Source organism: Panthera leo, chromosome A1, assembly GCF_018350215.1.
Source record: "Panthera leo isolate Ple1 chromosome A1, P.leo_Ple1_pat1.1, whole genome shotgun sequence".
In the NCBI taxonomy this organism is placed as follows: Eukaryota; Metazoa; Chordata; class Mammalia; order Carnivora; family Felidae; genus Panthera; species Panthera leo.
Genome location: NC_056679.1, coordinates 70,901,153 through 70,920,773, shown reverse-complemented (window position 1 = coordinate 70,920,773; position 19,621 = coordinate 70,901,153). Strand labels below are relative to the sequence as shown.

The window sequence follows — 19,621 nt, the reverse complement described above, 5'->3', positions numbered from 1 at the left end:
ACAGAATCCGAAACAGGCTCCAGGCTCTGAGCTGTCAGCACAGAGCCCGACACGGGGCTCGAACCCACGGACAGCGAGATCATGACCTGAGCCGAAGTCGGACACTTAACCGACTGAGCCACCCAGGCACCCCGAACTTATGCCATTTAAAACAATCCAGCAGTGTCTGGATGACTCAGTTGGTAGAGCAAGGTGACTCTTGATCTTGGGGTTCTAAGTTTGGGTCCCATGGTGGATGTAGAGATTACTTAAAAATAAAACATTTTTAAAAAATAAAATAAACCAGGGTCAACAATACTGATTTATTTTAACCTACACATATATATTCTATAAAAGCAGTAAGTGCATTTTATCTTACACTTTTGACAAAATATTTGACTCAAGGACATGTATATTTCAGTAAAACAGTTTCTCACCTTGACTACTCCATCAAAGCCAGGGATTGTGTTAACCTTTGCTTTCTTAGCTAATAATTTGCTTTCAATCTTGTCACCCATGGCTTGAATGGCATGTGTGTCAGGTCCAATGAAAATGACATCTTCTGCTGCCTGTGAAGAAATACAAGTCAAATTTTATGAGAAAAACAATACAGTGCTTGATACAGAGTCACAACCTTATAAAAAGAAAAACCCATACATATATTTACTAATCCTTTACCCACCCAAAACAACCTAAAAGCAAGCATTTGAGCCATTAAAATATATAATGTCGTATATAGTTAAAGTACACAAAGATATAGAAAACAAAGTCGGGTCAAAGAAAAATAACAAAGATGAATTCCTGCTTGATGTTAACAGTATTCTCTGGAACAGCCACGGCTGTGGTGTTATTTTTTATATATAGTATGCTGCCACCTAACCTAAACAGTAGGTTCACCTTTAAAACACCTTATAAACCTTTGTATTCTCTAAACCCTGCAGCACACTGCCCAGTTCAACACAAATATCCACTTTTATTAAATACCAACTCTGTGCTAGGCTTAGAGCTAAACACAGGGGACAACATGGATGAAAACCACAGGATATCCGCTAATTCAAGGGAACGAGATCACTGACACCTCAGGGAAATAGACAAAAGAAAGTAGAGAATGTTTACATCTTTGTGACTATAAGAAATGAGTCAAGAATACAGTGGGAATTTACCAGGTAGAGTTACAGTTTCAACAAAAACTGTTCTGTATAACTCATATTTAGTTCCCCAGCAATAGATCTACCCCCTCTGTGTTTGTGGTATTATAATGAACAAAATGCTAGTGAATTTTGCTAATGAACTAATTAGGGACAGAACAAAATATGATGTAGTTATTAGTGCCACTACAGAGCATGGTTTACAGAAGTAAAGGTGAGCCTTGCTGAAGTAAAGAATGAGGTTATTGGGTAAAGAATGAAGATTAAACATGAAAAAAAGGAAAACCAGATTGTATGCTGGGCGCCATCTGGGTAAGGTGCCTATCGATTCTCCAGTGATCTTTGGTTGGGTCAGTATAAAGAATAAACCGTGTATTTTATGTCTCACATTCTATCTATTGGCCTTGGCACCTAAAAAGACTCGGCTTGGGGGAGCTTCATTCTCCCTGTATTATCCAGAGTGGTTACTGCAGTGTGTTGCTTGGATTGGCCTCTCGGTCATTATGAACCAAGAAGATTACACACACCCACAGCTGAAGGTGGAAGGAGAACAGGGAATCAACAAAAGGAATGTACAAAGAGATAAATAATTAGGACATACGATGACTTAAATTTTGCACATGCTAAACTGAGAGGTCAATGAGATAGTGTTCAGAAAGCTGACAGAGAGGTCTAGAGGCTCTAAGAGGAGTCCAGGCTGAGATACGGAGTTTCAAAGGCATTAAATGAAGGAAAAAGTTGAAAGTTGCAGATGAAATCACTCAGATAAAATGCATAGAAAAGCTGATGCTTTTAAACTCAGGATGTATACTTTCCCTCATGCCCAAAAACAAGACAGAAGGGAATTTTTAGATTCTAAAATAATAAAGCCTCCTTTTCTTTGTGTGATAATAGGAATAGCCACCACCTTGCAAGTCTGGTTGAAGGATTAAATAAAATAATGTAAAACATCAAGCTGAATATCACAACTATCAGTTATCTGTTAACCAGAAGTCCTGATAAAAAGAGAACATGAGAATAGTATGACAGCAAGGTCCACAGGGACCCTAAAATACATCACAGGAACCCAAATACCTACAATTACCAGTTACAAATGGCATAATGCTAGGTAAGAAACCTTTTCAGCCAAAACAGATGCTCATAAAGTACCTCTCCATCAAATGTTTGTATTTAGTTGTAATAGGACAAACTTTTCTTAATTAAAAAAAAAAATCTTTTGTGGAACCCCAAAATGTAGATAGAACACATGAAAAGTGGAGCTTCTCTATAAGAGGGGAATGTGACTGCAGGCCCACATCTCCATGCTGTTGGTCTCCAGCTCAATAAACTACCACAGCAACTACCATATTCATTTCTCTTTATCCCAAACCTGCAACTCACTAAATGCTAAGTCAAAAGAAAACAATCATATTTCAACTATCAACTGTCTTTCCATATTCTCATTTTACTTGCTAAGATGGAGGTATTTTTATTATAAATGCTGTTTTAAAATACCACTATGCTAGATAGATATAACCAAGTAGTCAGAATACCCACGCAGACAGTTCGAGAAATAATATAAATGAGAACATCCAAAATATATTACGATTGTACAGTAAAAGTTCTGATTAACAAGGGCCCAACAACTAGGAACCACTCATCAACTAGATTTTTCTCATAGATTCTGATTTGAGAAAAATTACTCACCCCAAAATGCAAAAACTACCAAGAAAAAAAGCTCACATCAAGTATTTAGTAACTATTCTTTTCGTCCCATTCAACAGAAAAGAAAATTAGTCAGTAGTAAGCTGGGTAACTAACTACTCAAAGAGATGTTCCAATGAACCAATTTCCTTTTTATCTACATTTTGGTAGTATTCCCTGGGTTAGCCTTTAAATGTAATTAAAGCAAAATGAGAATGCAGAATCCTGGCTCCTGACTCCCACAACTCCTTGACCAATAGAGCAAGGATGCAGTTAGGGTAAGACTGTATGATAACTGCAAAGTGATGGAGCAGGTTTTAAAAGTTCTGAGATTTTGACCAAAGTCATTGCATGATTTAGAAGGTAAGGCAAGAATTTATCCACCCTCTTGATAATCTTCTGTTAACCCTGTATCTTACTGTTATCCATCTAATTGTCAATTTCCTTCAATCACAGTAAGTCTTTTTGACATTCCACAGCAATACAATTTACTTCTGAAAATATGCTTTTTAGGGACTTTGTAAATTTACCATGAATGATACATATAATACCTGAAGGCAGATAGAGGTCTTACAGTCATGGAAAAAAAGTGTTTTTTTAATATTTTTTAATGTTCATTATTTATTTTTTAGACAGATAGAGACAGAGCACAAGCGGAAGAGGGGCAGAGAGAGAGGGAGACAGAATCCGAAGCAGGATCCAGGCTCTGAGCTGTCAGCACAGAGACCGATGCAGGGCTCAAACTCACAAGCCGTGAGATCATGATCTGAGCCAAAGTCAGATGCTTAACTGACTAAGCTTCCCAGGTGTCCCAAAAAGTGGGTGTTTTTTAAATGGCATTGGAAAACATTTTAAGAGTGATATATAGGAATATCCAAAAAGCTGAAAATCAAAATCCAAAAAGCCAAAATCACTGCTCTAAGATTCCTTCCCCTTGCTAAATTCTGTGATTTTATGATTCTGGTCAAATTTTGATAGAAGAATAAGAAAAAGGGTTGGTTTTGAACAGCATGTTAGGGGAATAATGAGATTTAACTTACAATAGGCTTTATGTTGTAAATGAAGAACAGAAATAATCATCACTTGTAAAAAATGTCTGATGCATAATAAATTCTCAGAAATACAACAGTTACTAAACTGCTTTACTATGAATTCAGATTTCTTTTAAATGCATACACATTAGGCTCACCAAGAATTACTACTTCGATAATTATAAAACCAGGGTCAGACAAGAGACATAGCCATGAAAAAATTGCGGAACTGCCCAATGGACTCAGATTCCAGACCTTAATGTATTCCTTGCTAAAAGAAAGGAATAATACAAAATACACTTCAGTTAGAAAAGGTCAGTTCAGGATTGGTGCAGGGAACTTAGTACATGAGATAAAAAAGTGAGCCAGTGAAAAAGCTTCCAAAAATAGTATGATTATGTCAAAAGCATACAGTAGCAGATAGAAAGGCTAACTCTTGAATATGATAACAGTATGAACATCAAAAAGAATTGGAGCGCCTGGGCAGTTCAGTCAGTTAAGCGTCTGGCTCTTAAGGTTGGCTCAGGTCATGATCTCACCATTTATGGGTTTGAGACCTATGTTGGGCTCTGTGCTGACAGCGTGGGGTCAGCTTGGAATTCTTTCTCTCCTCTCTCTCTGCCCCTCCCCTTGCTGGCACACACATGCTCTCAAATAAATAAACTTACAAAAATTAGTAATAGGGAGATTACAAGGTTAATTCATCTTTTCAAGTCCTCAGAATAAACCTTTTCCTGCTATCTCTGTTCAAACTTAAACTTCTTGGACATGTATCACTCATTTAAAAAAAAATATGCTGTTCTTTTAAAAAAGCAATATAGAAGAAAACTAACTTCACACATAAAACTAAGGAAATAAAAAGGTCAAGATAAAATCCCATACAATGTTTTTGTAAGGAAAAAAAATATGGATGAGAATACTGTATATGAAGGAAAGAAAAAAAAAAAAAAAAAACGAGAAAAACATACCAACACATAATAGATTAAAACTGTTACCTGCTGTTTCAAAACAAGCTGAAAAACATGTTAAAGTAATAGGACACATTAAATAACATAAATCAGTATTAGAAATGTTCAGAAATGAAGTGACTGACCTCAAGATGCAATCAGAAATTAAAATATCTTTCTAGAAATGAAGACGAACCCAGAGGAAACTCAAGAGTGAATAAAGAAAACAGCTAATGCCTTACAAGAAATAGAAAGTGAAAGAAAGACATTATTCTAAATTTAAACATCAAGAAAAAAAACTATTTTTAAAAGACGTAAGAGAAAATGACAAAATAAAGAACATCCAACATATGGATAAGAGGAGTCTTTCAAGAAAATTAAAGCAAATACTAAAAACTCTATTTCAAGAAAACCGTCTTAAAATTGAAAATACATAGCAAAAAAAATACTACAGTAAACCTGAGAAATTCAACCCAGAATGACACATTCTAGCAATACTGCTTAAAAGAAAAAGAAAAAATGCAAGGAAAAAAAAGAATATGTCATTTATATAAAAGAGAAGTTTAAATTATCACCAGACTCTGGGGCGCCTGGGTGGCTCAGTCGGTTGAGCGTCTGGCTTTGACTCAGGTCATGATCTCGTGGTCTGTGAGTTCGAGCCCCGTGTCGGGCTCCGTGCTGACAGTTCAGAGCCTGGAGCCTGCTTCAGATTCTGTGTCTCCCTCTCTCTCTCTGGCCCTTCCCTGCTCATGTTCAGTGTCTGTCTCTCAATAAATGTTAAAAAAAAAATTTTTTTTTAAATAAATTATCACCAGACTCTGACAACAATAATCCATGCCAAAAGAAAACTGAATAATGTGGTCAAGAAAAAGTATGAGCCAAGGATTTTAAATCCAACAAAACTGATGTCTAAGTATTGCAGAGTAAACATAATGATAAGCAACAACTCCGGGCCTTTTTCTGAGGAATCGAGTAAAATAGGGGTTTGCAAACTACAGGCTGTGAGCCACATATGGCCTGCTACCTGTTTCTGTCCAGTCCACACTCTAAAAATGGATTTTAGGGGGGAAACATTTATGGAAAAAAAATTAGAATACTGTATCATGATATATGTAAATTACATGAAGCTGAAAGCATTAGTTTACATGTTGTATGGCTCCTTTCTCATGACCACAATAAGACTATTTGCAACACACTGGATGGCCTGCAAGGCCAAAAATAATTGCCACCTGGACCTTTACAAAAAAGTTTGTCCACTCCTTTACTACAGAATGAGCTTCAGAAAACCAAAATGACTAAAAAGAGGTCAACATAAATGGTCTATAGCTACCTGAGAGAGTATACTTTATACTAGCTGTATTTTCTGACAGTACAGATACAGTACAACTACTTTTAAAGCGAGGGAAGAATAGAAAGATGATGTGTAAAACTTCTTTAATGTTTTCAGTAATCATATCGGTGTTGACACTGCTATCCTGAGGTTGCTGTGTGTGTATTACTGACACGTAATTACGAAGGCTTCTAATTTCATCATCTCCCCTGTCCCTGAGAGTCAGAACTCTAAATATGAAAGAATGACAAAGAAGAGGGTAAGTAAAAGTTCTGCAATCCTGAATTTTAATTATAAGTATCACTATAAACACAGGAGGTATTTTTAATCTCACATAAAGCACAGTCTATATACTTTTATTTCATGTTATATATAGAAGAAAATTGTTGCATATTTATAATATAGTATATATATTATGCAACATCTATACTATACATTTAGATTTTATGTACCCTATTTGGGCTTGGGGATAGCATTATATCTAAATACACATATTAGGGGCACCTGGATGGCTCAGTCGGTTGAGCATCCAACTTCAGCTCAGGTCATGATCTCACAGTTCATGAGTTCAAGCCCCGCGTCGGGCTCTGTGCTGACAGCTCAGAGCCTGGAGCCTGCTTCAGATTCTGTGTCTCCCTCTCTCTCTGCCCCTAACCCACTCGCATTCTGTCTCTGTCTCTCTCAAAAATAAATAAACATTAAAAAAATTTTTTTAATAAATACACATATTAAATGTATTAGAATGTTATATATTCTATTAATGGAACATTGTTAACACATACATCATACGTAATACACATATGTAACATAAAACGTGTTAAAAAAATAAACTTGTTAACACACATATCTTCCTGGCCCTATAAACTGAAAAGGCCTACAAACGATGACCATGAGTAGCAATGACCATGTCTGGCATGCTGTGGCCTCCGATACCATTTTTTAAAAAACCAATGCATCTTGATAAGATGGCTGATTAAAGGCCTGGAGCAGGAAATGTAAAACATAAGCCTAGAATGTCTTGTTAGACCAGAGAACAAGGAAGCTATAAAAGATTACGAGGTCAAGTCAAAAAGAGCATGAACCAACTTAGGACCCACTGGCCTAAGAGAAACAACTTAAGCTTCACTAATAATTCCAACAGATTTAAGCCTACAAAATATGTTTTAATCTATGATTTCATAATGACACTTTTTATAAGAATTGGGTCAATTGTGAATAAGGAACTGATTCATTACCTCAAAAACATAACATAAAAGTAAAGAATTAGGCATTTATCTTGCTCTTTCTAAAGGAGTCGTACCGCTAGGTAACCAAACAATAAATGTGGCAGAGTCTCTTTATAAGTATATTCTAATTAATTAACGAAAAAGATGTTAAAGTATCACCATTTTGCAATCCAGTGAAATACTAAATATAGACAGTAAGCATCAACCGTTGCTTAGATCTTAAAAAGTGCTAACAAGACACTAATGTGCTCCTACAGTCTTGGCCAAATGCATCAAAACCTGAATCTGATCCCATCTCTGAATCCAGGTGTAGGAATCCAATTTGTAGAAAATGCCAAGAATGAAGGAAAACACTGACCTGCAACTCGAGTCTGCAATAAACTAAGTCTGACAAAAATTCTACAAGTCAATAACCCAGGGTTCTTCAACAGAAAATTGTAAGGAAAAGGTATGAAAAGAGAACCTATGGATTAAGAGAAATTTAAAAGACATGAAAGCTTAAAATAAATGGGCAAGACAAACCATAGTGTCTAGGGATGCACGTTTGGACCACAGAATTATTTTTAAATGCAAGAAAATGATTACTACAAAACTCAAGTAGTGAGCACATATAGGGAAAGACTGGAGGCTAAGATGGACATGGGTCACATGGACAAGAATCAGGGCAAACGTCTCATGTCTAGACCTATGTAGTGATTCCAAGATTAATTTACCCTAGGCAAGCCACACATTTGTCTTGCATAGTTTTTCCTGTATCTTTTGTTTTATGATAAAAATTTCAAAAACAATTTCACAGTAGCCATCAGCTTATAGGAGTGAAACCAATGGCTGGACCAGGAGCAGACAAGTAGGTGGGTGAACACTCCCACCCTCACCATCCAATATTCTACCAGAGGCCTCAGGCTGTGCAGTGTACCTGTGTGTGATTAAAGAAGACTGGAGTCCAGGGGCGCCTGGGTGGCTTGGTCGGTTGAGCGTCTGACTTCGGCTCGGGTCATGATCTCACGGTCCGTGAGTTCGAGCCCCGCATCGGGCTCTGTGCTGACAGCTCAGAGCCTGGAGCCTGTTTCAGATTCTGTGTCTCCCTCTCTCTCTGCCCCTCCCCTGTTCATGCTCTGTCTCTCTCGGTCTCAAAAATAAATAAACGTTAAAAAAATTAAAAAAAAATTATAAAAAAAAAAAAAAAGAAGACTGGAGTCCAAATCCTAATTCATTTTCCTCCACATGGACTGTGGGGTATCAATAAAGAGAGGTGCAGAATAACCCTAGTAAAGGGTGTCATCAGCCTCCAACGCCCTACATTTATAAGAGTCATTTTCTTTAATGTGCTAGTCAGCTCACCATGCATTAAGAACCCAATTTATGTGACTAAAAAAATTAGGATTAAGAACATTAATGAATTTTTTTTTATTTTTTTTAACGTTTTATTTATTTTTGAGACAGGGAGAGACAGAACATGAACAGGGGAGGGTCAGAGAGAGGGAGACACAGAATCCAAAACAGGCTCCAGGCTCTGAGCTGTCAGCACAGACGCAGGGCTCGAACCCACGGACCGCGAGATCATGACCTGAGCCGAAGTCGGCCACTTAACCGACTGAGCCACCCAGGCGCCCCAGAACATTAATGAATTTGACTGATATGGGAGATAGGTGACAGAGGAGAGACAAAGGTTCTATTTTAAAATTCTAAGTGTAAACATAAACCAACACAATTTTTTCATTTGTTTGGGATCTTAATCACAAGATCAACTGAAACTTAATGACATACTTACAAACTGTATTTAGCTTACGGTACACTGTATATGCTGTGACTTAGATTAACCAAAGGAATCTGTCTCTTTCTCTTTCAATATTACCAGTATCTGGATTTCATTCAGTCTAGTGTATATTTTGTATTAAGTGTCTACTTGGCATAGTGCACTCAAGTAATATTATTACTTCCAGATGATCGCCATGTACAATATTTAGTTAGAGAAACAGACTAGTAGTAACTTTCCCCACTGTAACAATTGGCAGAAGTCAGGTTTTCTAGGTGAGGAATATAGTTACACATAAAACCTTGTTTTTCATTCACAGGAAGTGAGCATTACAGCAAAAGAAGACTTTCTACTTCTAATATTTGGTAGTGAGTGGAATGATTTCCATTTCTACTTTCCAACTATTACTAAGTCAGAAAATGGTTAAATTTCTTTTATTAAATGTTGGGTTTCTGACAAAGGTACTTAGGGCAAACAAGAGGTTTTTGATACATTTGGTACATTTTAATTTCATAAAAACCTTTTTAAAAAACTATAAATCGCTGAATATCTCTGTAGTTCCTGGGTCAGCTTTTCAAGCTCACAGGGAAAATGTTTTTGGTTGTTTTGTTGTTTTTTTTTTTTTAATTCTAGTTAGTAGATCCTATATTCACATTGGAAATGTTCTTTCCACTTTAGAAGATTAAGATTAAAGTCTGTCGGTGTTTGCCATCTCTTTTGTGCCTATCTGGTTTTTTCTTTTTATTTCCTTGTAATCAGCACTGAGATCTATTTCCAGAGTCTAACTGATTGTAAAGAAGAAAGACGCTGGGCACTTAAGCTTCACCGTTCTCTACTCTTTGTGCAGATCAGGATACTAAAAAGAGATGAGTTCACATAAACCTGAGTGGGCTGTTAACCTTTTTTTTTCTTCAGGGGAAATGTAGATGCAATAACATTTCCAGCTGAAAGACTCATTCTAAGTTCCTAATGTTTGAGAATGCAAATGAAGTATTTTGTCTTTTCTGTGCCTGGAGGTGTTATGTGAGAAAACAGAAAGAGGTTTCTAGGATTAGTTCCACAGATTTCCTTTATCATGTAAACTCTCAGACTCCTTGCAATGACAAGAATCAAAGAAAAGCAATAGAGAAGATACCCAGAGAAAATAAATTCAATAACTTCCTCAGCAATCGCTTTGAGAAAATTAGAGTTAAGTAAAAAGTCAGACGTTGGGATGAATCCTAGCCTCCCCTCCTGTAAAGAAACTCTAGTTTTAATATTTAGAACATTTTAAAAAATACATTAGCAAAATACTGGCAATGAGTTCAATAACACTAAATTTTCTCAGAAGAAATTGCTAAATTTATCACCCAGAGACCTGGCATCTTCAAGAAGTTAATTTATATTATAATGGCAATAATGCTTTCATTAAAGATACAGGTACAAATTTTCAAGTTTTTCTTTTAGAATGTATGTTTTTTAAAGGACAAAGTAAGAAGCTTCACATTTAAATTTGTTATGTAGTGCTAAGGTTCTCCTTATGTAAACTGGACACAGAAATTAGTTATGAAGTTGTAATTTCCTTCTATGCTCTTCACATAAAATATTTTATATCCCCACATTCTGGATATTAAAAATGAGGTGCTTTCATTTCTCCCTGATCCAATTATTTTTAATGTTTCATGAATACTAAAATTAATTGGTACTTTTGGATTGAAAACAAATACTTTTCCAGTACAATTTTGGAATATACCATATAATAACTATGAAATTAGATAAGCAATTTTACGGTGTAAGTAAAAAAATAACTTAAGATTTAATAATACTTCAATTAGCATGAGGGGGTGTTAATACAGATGTCTCATGACTCAGCTTCCTGTTCATTCCTCACAGTCCATTAACATTTACTGCCAGTAGTGACTAAGAATAGTAAGGTGGTAAACTGGTGAAAGGCCAGTGAACTTTTGTTTAGTCCAAATATTAGATATGAAATTTAATTTAAATTTTTTAATTGCTCTGGGATATGATCTGAATTATGTACTTTTCTTATTTCCTTTGGAAGTATTTATGAATTTATTGTAAAATTTACTACAAGCAGAAGTCCTTCCACACTCCTTGCTTAATTTACTGCTTTCTGGAACACATCAAGTTTTCGATACCACTACTGGATGGAAATAAGAACCGTGGTTTGTAAGTAAACCATACTCTACTGAAAGTTGGGATATTCTTTTTTGTTAGCACACTTAATTGCCATACTCTAGGATAACCAACAGTATAAAGCTTATTTCAAATACTGAACGGAAATGCTAAAAAAACAGAGATCATGATTTTTAATTAATTGCCAAGAACAACAGACTAATTCCCCACTCTATTCAGCACAGTCTAACCCATCAACCTGCAACTTTCACTCTTTGGTTTAGTTATTAACTAGAATGCAATGAAGACAAAGTGACAAGAAGATGTAGTGGAATGACCCAAACAGAGGTTAATTTTTCTTTAGGTAGGAAACATTTTTTTTAATTTTTTAAAGTTAAATAAATACTAATATTTTTTATTGACTTATTTAACACTGTCTACAGGGCACTATTTTCAGGCTTACTTTATCCTAAACACCACTTTACAGATAAACATTTCAGTCCGCAGGTTTCTAGTTTGTTCACAAAGTTAGTCCTTAATTTATTCTACAATCCACAGTAATGTCTTACGTTGTAGAACATCTCAGTTTTAAAAGGTTTTTTGGGGGCAGCTGGGTGGCTCAGTTGGTTAAGCATCCGACTTCGGCACAGGTCATGATCTCGTAGTTCATGAGTTCAAGCCTCGCGGTGGGCTCTGTGCTGACAGCTCAGAGCCTGGAGCCTACTTCGGATTCTGTGTCTTCCTCTCTCTCTGCCTCTCCCCTGCTCACGATCTGTTGCATGTGTGTTCTCTCTCTCTCTCTCAAAGGTAAATAAACATTTTTAAAAATTTTTTAAAGGTTTTTTGTATCTTATGCTTAAAAAGAGGGAGAGGCTAAGAAACCAGCTGGCCATAAATAATCATCCCTACTGACAGGTCAGTAAAATTAGGATCCAAGGGATGGAATCAACTGCCCACTGTCACTAAATGGGTAAAGTAATGGAAATAAGACAAGACTAAGACCCTGTCACCTTCTCATGCCATCCCACACACTTGTGAACAGGTTCAGGTGGCCAGTGCTTATTCAACAAGTCAAAGACGATGCACTGACTACTGACAGTGAGCATACATCAGGTATGCCTGGCACAGTCCTAAGACATAACTACAACCCTAGCATCCACCTGACTAGCGTCCCTTTCTACTCTTAGAAGCATGCTGGCTTGGACAGATCTGATTTCTGCACACAAGGAGTTTACAGTCTGGGAGAACAAACAATACGTACCAAACGACAGAAATAATACATGGTAGACAGTAAATGCACTAAAAAAGCTAAAAGTAAATAAATAGGAGTCCAATGGGGAAATCAAAGGCTTCACACAAAAAGGGAAGCATTTGAGGGAAAAAGACAACTAGGATTTGGAAAAGCAGCATGGGCAATCAAACATTTAAGTATACAGAAAAACACCTCTCACTGGTCTATAAAGGGTTGTATGGTCATCAGAGGAGGATGATGAGGTTATACACAACCAGTGTTCATCCAGACACGTCTCCTCTTTCTCTGAAGTCCAACAACAACCAGATCTCAATTATAGACTTCTTTGGTGTACAACTCAACAGCTAGTCATGCATTCATTCTACAAGTACCTGTCAAGGAGCCATGCTGTGTCAGGCACTGTGCTAAATCTAGGGATACCATGACAGACAAGACAGAGATGTTATCACTGCTCCCTTAGTTGACATACCAACTAAGAGGATGCAATATGCCAAGCAATTAAAATCACAATACAGCATGAGTACTGTGATAGTGTGAGTCTAGAATACTCTGGGAAACCAATAATGGTAACTGGAATAAAGCAAACATGGGTGGAAACTGTGAGCCAAATGAAGTTTATTAAACATGAGTGTAGTATTTCAAAAATTCCAACTTTTGCTTCAGAAAATTTCTACCTTCAGTTGTAGTAAATATGCAACAATTTTAATGCGCTCAGATCACCTGATATTTCTGACTTTCTCAGAAATCCAATCAGGGCCTTCCTAACTTCTGATAAATGAGATTTCAGAATGCAATCTTCTCCCCTCATTTAAGTCAATTCTGTAACTTGACTGAGGGAGAAAACGGACACCATATATAATAGGCTAAGCTTCATTTTACATCAACATCCAGTAAGCATAAATCCCAGCAAAATGATATCCTTAAAATGTTTTACCAGCCAGTGTGACTCCCTTCAAACATGTGATCACCACCCTGACATAGGCTTTTGGAGTTCTGAAGTTACAACTGACACCACCCGTACACCCCTCAGCTCCCATGCCACTTAGATCAGACAAAACAATGGTCAAGCAGGGTTTTAAATAATTTTATTGAAAGAAAGGCAGTAATTAGGAGCAGCAAAGTATAATAGTTAAAAGCAGGGACTGTGGTGCCTGCCTCAACTCCAATTCTACCATAAACTACCTGGTTGGCCATTGACAAGTTACTTAATCACTCTGTGCCTATTTCTGAACCTGTAAGGATTCAATGGATTGATATATGTAAGGCACACAGAGCAGAGGGGACCCACAGTAAGCTGCTATGTAAGCAAGACTTTGAAGTCAGTTGGCTGGTGAGGACACTCTGCCTGCCTTCCTGCGTGCCAATGTCTGATGCATTCATGGAGCCTTGTTCCTGAGACAGGAATACTGCTGTTAGCCCCTTAGCCCTAACTAACTCAGACCCTTCCTGAAGAGGCTAACCTACCTCTTCCCTACACCTTTCATCGCTTCCTCTCAACTGGCTCCTTCCCCTTGGCCAAAAACACTGCTTGCTTGAATACTTGCTTGCCCTCCCAACATGTGACTCAAGTAGAGGCAAGCAATCTTCCAAAAAAAGAGCAAGACACTATTCTCAAGGAGGAAAAGATGTTACACAGACAAAATTTCTTTGAAATGACTGTCACAATACAGCAGTAAGGTAGCCTTTGGTAACGGAAATGCCAGAGAAGGGAAGCACAAACGGTGCTGGAAAACTGACTAAAAGAAAAGAATCGCGAACTACTGCTTGAGGAACACAGCCTTCCAGACAACGGTGAGCCACTAGAGAGTTCTGAAACACTTCAGGAAGATGAGCACGGCAGCGGTATTGAGATGGCTCCAAGGAGGAAAGACTGAGGTGAAGAGATCAGTGGCCCAGATGAAAAGGAGGAAGTGAGGAGGTACTGGAACAGCAGTGGCATCTAGCAGGAGGAAAGAGGTCAGAAAAGCTGCAGTGATACTAACAGGAGGCCTGGCCAGAGATTTAGGGGGAATGAACACATTAAGAAGGGTAAGGGAGGGGAAGAGCCAAAGATGACTATAAGGCTTTTCAGGCCATAAAACTCAACTGAAATGCGGAACCAAAAAGCAGGTTTGGTTACAAGGACAGTGAGATTCATTCTGCTCATTAGTGGCTTGTTAGTAGGACAACCAGGGGGAGACTCCAGGGGGGATATTCTTACCTGGGCCTGGAAATGTCTTCAGTAAATCAGATACCAAACCAATCATATAATTTCTTGTGATAAACTATTCTGCATTTGAAACCTCACATTACCTATATAATCTTTACTGTCATGTACTGTGAAATACTTCTGACAGATTTTAAACAGTTATTATTACCTTCAATATTTCACTTCCAAAACAGAAAAAGTGTTTTTGGAGTACTACTGTTCATGCTATAAAGCAATATGGTTTAGGAAGTTATTCTGTTTTAGCAGCTCAATTTTGACACTGGAGTTACTCTACTTGACCAAAGACTTCAACTCTGGTTTAATAATGCTATGTAATTATGGGTGCTTGGGTGGCTCAGATGGTGAAGCGTTCGACTTTGGCTCAGGTTATGACCTTGCAGTTCAGGAGTTCAAGCCCTGCGTCAGGCTTTGTGCTGACAGCTCAGAGCCTGGAGCCGGTTTTGGATCCTGTCTCCCTCTCTCTCTGCCCCTCTGCTGCTTGCACTCTTGGGTCTCTCTCCTCTCTCCAAATATAAACAAACATTAAAAAAAATTTTTTTAATAATAATACTATGTGGGGCACCTGGGTGGCTAAGTCGGTTGAGCGGCCGACTTCGGCTCAGGTCATGATCTCGCGGTCCGTGAGTTCGAGCCCCGCGTCCGGCTCTGTGCTGACAGCTCAGAGCCTGGAGCCTGCTTCAGATTCTGTGTCTCCCTCTCCCTCTGCCCCTCCCCTGCTCACGCTCTCTGTCTCTCAATAATAAACGTTAAAAAACAAAAAAAATTTAAATACAGTCTCCTGTCTTCTTTAGGTTACCTTTAATAGAGCCCTCAAGAAATTCAGTCCTTTTCCAATAGGACTATCCAATCCATAAGAAATTAAAGAATTTTCAAATTGACCATGTGTAAATTGATTTGGAGGCTTTTTTTTTTTTTTAAATGAGAAAACAGCACAGAAATTACCTTAGGTTGGACAGGTGTAACTTTAAGGGCTTAAAATAAGAACTTACACTATTGGGAGGAAAAATTATAATCATTGATTACACTACTAAATATTCAAGATATATCTTCAAAATAATTGTTTCAAACTGACCCATCTGTAAATTTCTAAATAAAATAGAAAGAAGTTATTTAAAATAATGTTAAGTCTTCTATTGTAACAACTTGGGATGATGTCACAGGTCATCCAGAGACTACACAAAATATATCCCCACCTTGTGGTCAGCTTCATGAAAACAAACAGACTAAAATTAGCATTAATCCCTGTATCTTCCCCAAAACTTCATTTCTATCACACATACCATTTGACTTTTATTTCCAAGAATTCCTTTTCTCCACATTAGCCGCAATGTGCTAAGACATAATTCTGGTTCCTCCAGACATGCTTACCTACTTTCTCCAATTTTTTCATCACAGAAAATACTTAATCCATACATTTAAACATTAACAATCAGGGGCGCCTGGGTGGCTCAGTCGGTTAAGCGTCTGACTTGGGCTCAGGTCACGATCTCACTGTCCGTGAGTTCGAGCCCCGCATCGGGCTCTGTGCTGACTGCTCAGAACCTGGATCCTGTTTCAGATTCTGTGTCTCCCTCTCTCTCTGACCCTCCCCCGTTCATGCTCTGTCTCTCCCTGTCTCAAAAATAAATAAAACGTTAAAAAAATTTTTTTTTTAAAATAAATAAACATTAACAATCAACCAGTATGAATGTATTAAGCACCCACAGAGTGGTGCTTCTGATGTCCGAATTCCACATCTATCAGGCAGCCAGATCCTGCACAACTCTATTTGGGGCTGGGAGCATAAATCCCTGGCCTCTTCGAGAGCATAATTCAAATCTTTTGGGAAGACCAGACATGTTATAAATCTAACATTAATATTTATATAAGCTACTATATTTTACATATATTTTATCAATGCAATTAATTCTCAATACACAGAAGATTTTTAGTTCTGAAAATAATTCCTCCACAGCATTTCTGAATTCATTGTTCACATTCTCAGCTGATGAGAATGTAAATCGAATGTTACTGAAAATGATTACTAGGCCCTACACATTCAAATTAAACAACACATTCTAAGATTACTTCTATATCATCCTTACTTTTTTATTTTCCCTATTATTCTACACTCCGCGTCCATTTAGTAGAAATAACTGTACCATATACTTTTTGATCTGCCCAGAGTCTCTTTCCAATGGCCACAACTACATAAGCGCTTACCAGCACGAGAGTGAAATATATAGTAGACTAAATGTATTTGCAGAGATATACATCTGTTTCAAACAGACCACAGAGTAGTCCATTTCTGTCCAACTAAAAAGGGAAATTTTTAAATAACTGGAGACAAAAAACTTCATGACATGTTAAATTCTATAAAACTCTAATTGTAGTGTCCATAAATAAAGTTTTATTAGAATACAACCATACCCATGCATTTCCTGTGGTCTAGGGCCACTTTCACACTGCAACTACAGAGTTGTGTGGTGACAACCGAGTTGATCAGCTGTGACAGTATGGCCTGCAAAGTCTAAAACATTTATCAGTCCTTTACAGATGAAGTTTACCAAACACAAGCTTATATGACAAAAGGTTTAAAAGTCCAGTCACTATAATTATGAGCGCCAGCTGAATCATCCTGCAGAGATGCCTTACATGTATTTTCTGCATTTATAAACATCTATCTACTTATGAGGGAATTTAGGGCATCAAATCTCTTCCATGAATGGCCCAAAGGTAGACAATCCACCTCTTACTCATCAAACAAATATATATGAGCCAGATACAGTTCTAGGTACATGAGGGAATAGTAATGATCAAAACAAAACTCCTGTGGTTGTGTAGGTTACTAAGTATCTATCAGGCACCAATACATATTTTGGAGAAAAATAAATTGGGAAACGGGAATTAAGAGTGTGAGGCGGGGAATGGTAACCTACAATTTTAATAGTAAAGTTAGGGTAGGCATCTTTGAGAAGATGACTTTAGATAATGGCCTAAAGAAGATCTATTTGGGGGTGCCTGGGTGGCTCAGTCGGTTATGCATCCACATCTTGATTTCATCTCAGGTCACGATCTCAAGGTTTGTGATTTGAGCCCTGCCTCAGGTTCTGTGCTGACAGTGCAGAGTCTGCTTGGAATTCTCTCTCTCTCCCTCTCTCTCTGCCCCTCCCAAACTTGCTCGCTCACTCTCTCTCTCTCTCTCAAAATATATAAATAAAAACTTAGAAAAAAAAAAAGATCTATCTGGAGGGACAGTGTTCCAAGCAAAGACACTAGCAAGTGAAAATGCCCTGAGGTTGTAAGCATATGTTAGCTCAAAGAAGAACTAAAACAAAGGAAGCAAGAAAGAGTAAAATAATTAGGTCAGAACAGTGCAGGGAGGTCAGGGGGAGTCTTAAAGGACTTTGGCTCTGATTCTAAATGAAACTGGAAGCTATTAAAGGTATTTCATGGCTTGGTTTTTAGCCAAGAAATGCTTTGATATCTGACTTACATGTTGACAGATCACTCTGACTGGGTTTTGTGAATACTCTTGAGGGAGGTAAGGATGGAAACCTGGAGAGCAAGAAGGAAGCCAAAGCAACGATGCAGAGGAGAGGCCCTGGTGACCAGACTAGACGGCAGCGTGGGGAGTGCTGAGAAGTAGTCAGATTCCAAGCTTATTTCGGAGAGAGAGCCAGGAAAACCAGCCCCCTTTCTGAAACATCCTTCCCCCTTTTGTAGGTCTGTGCTTCTCCTCTACCATCTTATCTAAATACTGCCTGTCTCCGAGGCCTCGTCCAAAAGCCACCTTCTTCATGGGACTTTCCACGACACTATTCCCGATCAAAAGTAATCGCATCATCTGACTTTCCCGAGAGGCCATCTACCACACTCTCCTCCCCGCTGCATCTCTCCCCAATCAACCTCTTCAGGGCAGTGAACCTTTTTCAACTTTTTTTTTTTTTTAATTTTTTTTTTAACGTTTTATTTATTTTTTGAGACAGAGAGAGACAGAGCATGAACAGGGGAGGGGCAGAGAGAGAGGGAGACACAGAATCGGAAGCAGGCTCCAGGCTCTGAGCCGTCAGCCCAGAGCCCGACGTGGGGCTCGAACTCACGGACCGCGAGATGGTGACCTGAGCTGAAGTCGGACGTTTAACCAACTGAGCCACCCAGGCGCCCCTTCTTCAATTTTGTACTCACCAGCATCTGCCCCATGAAGGAATCAAATTAGTTAAGCTCTAAATTTCTCCTGGCTCAAAAAGTCCATGATTTTTTTCTCCATGTGTACTTCATAACTCTGAAAAAGCTACAATGATGAAACACAGCTTTATAAGGGCACAGAGCTTTTAGAATAGGTATCAATTCCTAGGGAATTGACTACACAAATACAAAATCTCTTAAGTAATCATTTCAAACACACAAACACACACACACCTACCTCTTACATAAAGTGTGACAATTTTCTCTCCCAACTACACTCAATCCCAAACCTATCAGAATTAACCACTACTTTCATGCAATACCTACACCACATATACTCTGCTGCAATGATCACACTGCCCTATGATAAGAGGGTGTAACAGACATTTTGTGGCAGAGTTAGCCAGCTCACAACTTTCCTGAACTGTCCCTTTTCCCAACCACAGCCAAAGACCCCTCAACTGCAGCCCTTTTGAATGATGTGATCTTGCCCCCTGAACAGAGATGATTAGAGCAAAAAGCAGCTAACCCAAACTACATCTATCATAGTCCCTTTCCTAGGAATGAGGACAGAAAGAGAAAAGGAGCTCTCCTCTTTTCAGGATGCCAGCCCTAAAATACATAAGCTCAGGGGCTATGAATTTGCCTGTTCCACCAGGGCCACGAGAGCAGAGAAGCAGCAGGTGAAAGTAAACAGGCAAGCAGAAAGATTTTGAAGAAGCAAAACCACAAAGAAGAGCTAACACCTTGCTAATCTGCTTCTAATACTTTTCTCAAG

General features: G+C 38.1%; 1 protein-coding gene across 5 annotated transcripts in view; it reads right to left on the bottom strand.

The window, feature by feature from the left end:
* The window catches only part of PCCA (propionyl-CoA carboxylase subunit alpha), a 474,500-nt gene that overhangs the window by 298,210 nt on the left and 156,669 nt on the right, over positions 1-19,621 (bottom strand). For 4 of the 5 annotated variants that reach the window (XM_042929832.1, XM_042929843.1, XM_042929812.1 and 1 more), the window contains one exon: positions 417-548. In XM_042929832.1, coding sequence (XP_042785766.1) covers positions 417-548 — 132 coding nt within the window. Of the gene's footprint in view, positions 1-416; positions 549-18,843; positions 19,029-19,621 lie in introns of those variants that run through there. The other variant, XM_042929852.1, reaches the window with a different exon arrangement.